At 41.9% G+C, this 8,058-nt stretch overlaps 1 protein-coding gene across 1 annotated transcript in view; it reads right to left on the bottom strand.

The window, feature by feature from the left end:
- The window catches only part of dla (deltaA), a 14,013-nt gene extending 6,726 nt beyond the window's left edge, over positions 1–7,287 (bottom strand). The window contains exons 1-8 of the mRNA XM_015018988.1: positions 5,884–7,287; positions 5,488–5,790; positions 5,199–5,259; positions 4,861–5,118; positions 3,440–3,500; positions 3,224–3,354; positions 1,504–1,673; positions 1,133–1,349 (exon numbers count right to left, since the gene is read on the bottom strand). Coding sequence (XP_014874474.1) covers positions 1,133–1,349; positions 1,504–1,673; positions 3,224–3,354; positions 3,440–3,500; positions 4,861–5,118; positions 5,199–5,259; positions 5,488–5,790; positions 5,884–5,952 — 1,270 coding nt within the window. The 5' untranslated portion in view covers positions 5,953–7,287. The remainder of the gene's footprint in view (positions 1–1,132; positions 1,350–1,503; positions 1,674–3,223; positions 3,355–3,439; positions 3,501–4,860; positions 5,119–5,198; positions 5,260–5,487; positions 5,791–5,883) is intronic.
- Positions 7,288–8,058: the final 771 nt, after the last annotated feature.

Here is an 8,058-nt window from a genome sequence, read left to right as displayed (position 1 = left end):
GGCCTTCAGGACCTTCAGGACCTTCAGGACCTTCAGGGCCTTCAGGACCTTCAGGACCTTCAGGACCTTCAGGGCCTTCAGGACCTGCAGCAGCTTCGCAAACGTTTGTCGATATTCAGCTAATGTCAAAAAAACACAATTTCCCAATTACGGTGTTTCCATTCAATTAAATGTGATAAATCATTAAAAATCGTGGCAGGAAACAGTTACATGAGACATAGACATAAATCAGCCATGTTGCTCATCATCCGTCAGCCAATCAGAAGAGATGTTTTATTCAGGCGTTGGAGCAACAAACCCTGTATAACAGGGGTGGCCAAACGTTTTGTCATGTGGGCCAAAATCGACAAGTCAATAGCAAAAATTGTAAAATAATTTAAGATTAAAATAAAATCAAGCAATTATAATTACCTCGTTTTGTTGCTTTTTGTAGAAACAATCCCACATTTTAAATAGTTTTTGCACATTTTCTGTATTAAAAGAAATTTAATTTAGTTTTCAAATTGTTTTGGGCTTGGTTGAACAAATTTATTCTAAGAAAAAGATTTGAGTCACTGTTGATCATGTGACTCATGTGATGCAAAAAAGTGTTTCTGTTGCAGTTTTGCAGAATACAAGGGTAAAGAAAAACTACATCCTATCAAAAAATGTCCGTTTTTCAAAATTCCCGTGTTTCCATTAAGCAAATTTATTTTTGCAGTTTCAATTGGTGAAATTTTATGGTTAATAGAAACTCAGCCAGTGACCAGATAACTTCACATATTGGATTTAGGAAAACAAATTTGCCTAATGGAAACATAAGAAATGTTCTAGAATTAGGTTGCTTTTCATAAAACTGCAGTGGAAACACTTCTTACGCATCACACGTCATGTGATCAACAACCGGATGTTACTACTGCCAGAAAAGACAAAGAAGAAAACAGGAAGTGGTTGGATGATGAAGACACGGTCTGTTTTTTAATGATTTATCGTGATTTATGTGACTTTAATTACATTTCTTATTTAATGGAAACACCACAATCATAAAATTGTGTGGGTTTTTTTTCGACATTAGAGGAACACTGACAAAGTCTTGCAGTCATTTGTAAAGCAGAGCTTTGCAGCAGAACATAAACTCCCCAGCGTCTCTTACCGTTGGAGCAGGGACTGGAGGTGCAGTGGTCAATCTTTTTCTCACAGTTGAATCCTGCGTATCCAGTGGGGCACTGGCAGAAATAGCCTCCATCAGGGTTGTCGGCGCAGCGGCCTCCGTTGGAGCAAGGCCCATCCGCACACGTCATGGCACTTAACTCGCAGTTGTTGCCATAGAAACCATGAGGGCAACTGCACTTATATGTGTTTTCTGAATCCTGAGTGGGGAGAATAATAATCACACCGGGTTGACGTCGCTGCTGCATCTGCAGCTATACATCACATATTTTTTTAGAGGCTTCTTTGGTTTCGTCTGAATAAGTGCAGCAGGTGCCAGGCTACATTTAGACATTAATTTTTTTCCACACTTACAGTGCAGCTTCCCCCGTTGCGGCAGGGGTTTCCAGCACATTCGTTGACCTTGATCTCACAGCTGGCCCCAGTGAAGCCGGGCCTGCAGGAACAGGTGTAGCTGCCCTGGCCGGTGTTGCTGCATGTGGCTCCATTCATGCACGGCTTGTGATGAGTGCAGTAGTTCAGATCTGGAAGCACGCAGCAGAACATGTGGATTAGGCTCAGTGCAACATATGGCACAACCAGAGTGACAGAATGCCTTTTGTCTTCCACTACATTTCACTGAATCTCTGGCTCCCCGTCTCTGCCGCCTATCTTCACACTTTGGTTGTTTTTCTTGTTTCAGCCATGACACATATGGGCTTTATTCTGGTGTTTTGTGGTACTATTGTGATAAAAGTGACAAAAATAACTATTTGTTACTCTGTTTTTTAGGTAACTGTAAGGCTGTTTCTATGTGTGGCACCAAAACATTCCCATTTGTAATGTGTGTTTCTTTAGGACACCAGTCATATAAAAAGTGTATTTTTTAATCACTAAACTGCACATATGTGTTCAGATTTATTTATATTTATCGATACTCTCAATTAAAAACAGAGGAGAAAATAGTAAAACTAACAATCTAAGCATCACAGTCAGGTTTGGGGTTCAGATGCAACCGATATCTGTATCGGTTCCGATATTTAAAATATTTTTAAAAAATCTAGATCCGGTGTTATTGGCAATGTGCAGATCTATTCAGTCTAATTCTGTACTAGCTTGGCAACATATTGTTTTTTTTTAATTTATCTTACATGATATTTAGCGTTCCAAATTGCACTTTCTGAACATTTTTACAGGTTTGTTGTGGTTTATTTTACATGTTTGACTGGGGAAGTTTAGCTAATCCTGTCAGTTTCAGTTTCTTTATTATTTATTTTACACTGCAAAAATCTAAAGCTTACTCCATTCTGGTTTAGTTTTTAGTGCAAATATGTTAGCATGCTTGAAATAAGACAAAAGTAACTTACAGCTAACTTATCAAGAAGATGTAAGAGCTTGTTTAGAGTCAACAATTCCTTCATATTGATGAAAAAGTACTAGATCCATCTGCAGATTATTTCACTAATAAGATATTTTCCCATGTCAGAAGTGAAATATTCTGTCAATGAAACAAGAACTTTTTCATCATTATGAAGGAATTATTGACTCTAAACAAGCTTATATCTTGCTGAAAAGTTACTTATAAGTTAGTTTTATGTTATTTTAAGTGTACTAAGATATTTGCACTAGAAACTAGACCAGATTACTTGGTTAGTCTTTGTGTTTTTGCAGTGCACTCTTTGTTCTTGTGATAGCATACAAGAACACCAATAGCATCGCGAGATGTTATTGGTGCAACTAAGTGTGCTGCACTGGTGCAAACTTATCAAATAAATGTGTTTAAAGTCAGTTGAACATTGTTTTTCTGTATAAAATCGATACAAAATCTCAGATATCTGTATCAGTATCTGACATCAAAGTGGTGGATTGGTGCATCCCTAATCACAATAAATGATTAAACTGATATCTGATTAGATTTTTAGGGAGGAACAAAATCATTTGTTGCAAACTCTGAATAAAGCTGAAACTTCTCCTGGTCTAAGAGTCCAAATCAATCCCAAAATGCCAGAACCTCTAAAACCCAACGAGCGGTCCCGTTTCCCCCCCCGTCCTCCTCTCTCCTCACCGCGGCGCTCTCAGGAGGCCCGGTCCTCACCTTGGTTACAGAAAAGCCCCCCCCAGCCCTCCTGACAGTTGCACTGCCAGGGCTGCTGGCAGGTCCCGTGGAGGCAGCCCGGGTAGCGAATGCACTCGTCGCAGTAGCGCCCCTTGAATCCCACTCTGCACCTGTTGTCGTCCAATTAAGAGGGAGCACACCGATCAGTCCACTCGTGTTACTCCGCTGCCGTCTCAGTAATCAAAGGCGACTTACTTGCACTCGCCGGGTTTCTCGCAGAAGCCGTGCTCCTCGTCGCATCCCGGCAGACAGATCGCTGCGCAGCAGGAGAAAGTGAAAGTTGCACTTAGGGGAATGTGTAAACAGAAATGCAGGTTTATCACTGATTTTTATTTTTACAGACTTAAAAGCCAAACTTGTAACTAAAACAAAACAATGAGTTGCCCCTACACTGCAAAAACACAAAATCTTACCAAGTCTTTGGTCTAGATTATAGTGCAAATATTTTAACAAACTTTAAATAAGGCAAGACAAACTTTCAAGTAAATTTTCAGTAAAATATGGAAGTTTGTTTAAAGTAAATAAGCCATTAATGATGATTTTTACCATTTTTTTTAATCAACATTAAGTAATTATTTACTTAAAACAGGAACATTTATGTTGGTGAAAACTTATTTGTAAATTAGTTTTGTCTTATTTGAAGTGTACTAAGATATTTCGTTAGTAATCAGACCAAAAAACACTTGGTAAGATTTTGTGTTTTTGCAGTGTAAACTGTTTCTTCAAACTTAGTGTCCTTAATTTCATCCCTAAAACTTTCTGTTCAACATACTGCAGAGACAAAGAAAGAGTCTGTGTGAATGTGTGTGTACCTCAAAGTGCACACAGACCCCCAAAGCCACCCCACCACCCTCCCTTTTTTCTTCTCCTCCTTTGCTGCAGGTCAAAACTCTTTTATTCATTCTCCCTACACACACACACACACACACACACACACACACACACACACACACACACACACACACACACACTCCCCTTAATGTCTCAGATTGGGGCAGATAAGAGTGGACAGCTGGCGAGTGTGTTGCCAGTGCTCGACAGCTGCCCCATTGTTTCCTCTCTGCCGGCAGCTGCCCACTTCAAACAATACCTCCCCCGCCTCAGCCAATCAGCGTCCGGCCCACTCCGGCAGCAGCCAATCGGAAGACAGCATGTAAATTTATGGCACGCGTGAGATTATTCCAAAAAACTTTCCTTAGAATAAATCAAGTAGTCGTGTGTGACTGTGTGTGTGTGTGTGTGGGTGGGTGTGTGTGTAGGGAGAAGCAGGGGGGCGGGGGACGCGTGGTGTTTACCCACAAGATCCCTTCTAACGGCACTTAGACCCTCTGACTACAAACCAGACATTTTTTTAAGTATAATACTAAAATTTAGTTCTAAATCAAATATCGTCATTTTTAAATTCAAATTTGTTTTTTTGTTGTTTTTTTTTTAAGTCAATTTTTGACAATAAAGAAAACAATTTTTGGCAAATTATTTTAGGAATGTGATGTTCGTTTTCAAGTATCATGTCAAAAACGTTACGATAACGTCCACATATGTACTAAAATCTGTTTAAAAGTCATATTTGATGCTTCCTCCACCTCATTCCAGTAATAAAAGTTTCTTAAACTCACGCTCCGTGCAGTATTGGCCCTTCCAGCCGGCGTCACACACGATCTCCCCCCGTTCTCCGCAGGTGAAGTGCCCAAAAGCGTCGTCTCTGGGCCGGCAGAACACCGAGCAGCCGTCCCCGTAGTAGTGCTCGTCGCACACAAAGCGGTACGAGTACTTCAGCTCGGTCCTGCCTGCGGTGTGCAGGTCCTGGGACCAGTCGTCTCCCACCGTCAGATGCCTCTGGGTGGTCATTGTGCTGATGACGCGCTCTGGATTCTCTAAAAAAGTAACATAATAAAAAGGATGTAACAAAAAGCAGGTGAGTGCCTGAACTGGAGAGGGAGGATTTGGTTCCTACCTGTGGAGAGGTCGTCTTTGGAGTCGGTGTGTAACGCTTCGATGATCAGGGAGAAGGTCCCCTGGGAACACAAATGGCTTGGTGAGACAGGTGGCCAGCGGAAGCGTGGTGAAAACACCAAGCAGCTAAAAAAACCCCAAGGCGACACTCTCTGCTCTGAAAGCTGCTGAAACCAAACACCCCTGCCCTCAACTTCATGCGCGCTCAGCCGTCGCGCTCACTTTTACGCACAGAGATTCAATTAAAATGGCGCGAATCGCATTGTTTTCGAGAGTGAATCGGAATTTACCGGCCACGTGAAGCCGAAGTTAATCCTGACCGGGTTGGTGAACGCGCTCTCCGGGATGACTTCGGGGACCTGGAAGGAGTTGGAGCCCAGGACGGGCGTCACAGCGCCGCCGTAGGTGCACGGCGGCTCCGGCGAGGCGTTGGGCTGGTAGTGCTTGAGGCAGATCCTGAAGAAAGTCTTGCATTCGCACTGCTGCTGGAAGGAGGAGGTCAGGCCTCCTTTGCAGCAGTTCTTGTTCCCCTGCGCCCCCTTCTTGTTTAGAAACTCCTGCAGCTTCAGTTCAAAAACCCCCGAACAGAACCCCTGGGAAGGAAATAAGCTTGTTATCGTCACCCACTGGTGGATGGAGTGGATAAATCATGTGTTAATGTTGGAGATAAAGATTTGAAGACCAACCTGGCACAGCAACATGAACATGACGGTGAGAGTCAGCAGAATAACGCGCCCCATGTTTAATAAATACATAATAAATAAGGAATAAATAAAGTAAAACGTATGGGGACTTGTTGGCTCCTGTTCAGTCCCCTTGAGGAAGATGCATTGAGCTCGTTTGTGTTGTCTCAGTCAACTGCTGCCGTTGCTGGCCCCGCTGCTGGGATTCATCTCCCGAGGAACCAAAGAGGATAAATCCCAAAACTCTGAACTTGAATGCAAAAAACCTGAACTTGTGGGAGTTTATAGCGCAGATAAAAAAGAAAAGAAAACAAAAACTCCTCCTCTGGTCCGACGTAAAGCGTAAATCCAGTGCGTAATGGTGATGGTAGTTACTGGTCCATGCTTCCCTCAGCCTCCCTCCCAGCGTGTTTTGTCACCGTGAACTGCGCGTCTGTCTCCGGCCTCGGCCGCCTGCAGCCTGTTTTATACGGCCTGACACATGCTATGGTAATTACATGCAAATGGGCCCCTCCTCCTCCTGCTCTTCTTGCCCGACCCTTACCTCCCACTGAGCAGACTCTGGACTGAAAAGAAGTCCAAACCAGCTTCAAGATGTTTACTAGAGTAAAATCCTCCAAAGGTAAAAAATATAAAACAGATTTACGCGTTAAATAAATAGACATCTGCGTAAAAAATAGGCGTCAATCTGCAGTTTTAACCTAAAAATCACTCATTAAATCTCTACTTTCAGTGTATATTTATATTTTAAGTTATCTAGAAAACGCTGTTCAATATAAACAGACTGAAATTCCGTTACAGAATCAGTAAATATGATAAAAACACCACCTGTCTGCTTAACTGTCTACATCTTCACTCTGCAGTCTGAATTCCTGCTATAGTTCAGGGGTTGAATAGGAATTTAAAATCAGGTTCAATTCAACTTTCCGGGATATTTGGGATAAAATTCCCCCCTGCTCCCTCAATCTGTACCCCCCGCCCACCATTAAAAGACAACAGGGGGGTAAAAGTGGCTGCACACGTGGTGGATGGCACGTGGTCGCATTGATCCGCCCAGCTGTTGCCTCGCTGCACAAGCGCCTTTGTTTGAAGAGCGCTGATTTCTAAAGTTTCCCATCACAAAAAAAGGAAGGAAAACCGTTTCCTGATCAAACCCTGACTCAGTTAGGGGAAGCTAATTGTTTTTATCCCCCCTCCCTCTTTCTCCATCTCAGCTTCTTCTTCTTCTTCTCTTTCTTCGGGATAAACAAGCTCTAAATTTTGCTAGTGGGAAGAATTTCACGCTTTGAAAAGGACTAAAGAAAGCATTCCTTGGCAGAGAGCTACACGACTTGAGGGACTTTTTTTTCTCCACTTCTGTTTTGCTCAAAGTTTCTCACCAAAACCAACGTGCGCGCGCACTTGGGTCGCCCGCGCGGCCAACATGGGCGCAGAGGTGGGCAGATCCTCAAAATATTACTCAAGTAAGAGTAGCACTACTTCAGTATATTTGTACTCAAGTACAAGTAAAAAGTATACTTTTTACTCAAAAAAGTTGCTCAAGTGAATGTAGCTAGTTACTAGCTAACTCTACATTTACTGAGTGAATACTGAATGAAAAATAAACATGTTTTAACCAAAAATCCACCAGACTCAGACTCACACCTGTGGTTTTTGTTAGTTTCTTATTAATATAAACTGATTTGGAAAAATTGATTTTGCCTGATTTTGTTATTTTTTGTTATTTATATAAATTATTGTAATTTCAGTCCTTAAAATACCAAATTTTCCACTTAATTTTACATTTTGGTCTGTGGATTGTTTATTTTTTAAATTTTAAATGACTGATAATTTGATCATTTACGCAGTAAACTTTTTACCCAATACTTTCTTACTCTTCCTTGAGTAATTTCTTGGACGACTACTTTTTACTTTTACTTGAATAAAAATATGCGCTACTCTAAGTTGAGTACAAATAAAAAGTACAGCGCAGTAAAAATGGTCCGAAAAGTTTATTATTTAAAATAAGTTACTGAAGTGAATGTAACAGAGTAAATGTAACCAGTTACTGCCCCGCTCTGCATGAGGCAGTAGTTTGGTCATTGTGCTCCCTCTGTCCTCAGCTGTATGGTAATTCAGGGAACACCTGCTCTCCCTCAGAAACAGCATCTCTGGGCTGCGCGCGCCGCCACCCCCCGC

Source organism: Poecilia latipinna, unplaced genomic scaffold, assembly GCF_001443285.1.
Source record: "Poecilia latipinna isolate Pla-1442-1.1 unplaced genomic scaffold, P_latipinna-1.0 Scaffold2355, whole genome shotgun sequence".
Taxonomy (NCBI): Eukaryota; Metazoa; Chordata; class Actinopteri; order Cyprinodontiformes; family Poeciliidae; genus Poecilia; species Poecilia latipinna.
The sequence above is the reverse complement of the archived record's forward strand: the minus strand, read 5'-3'. Positions and strand labels throughout refer to the sequence as shown.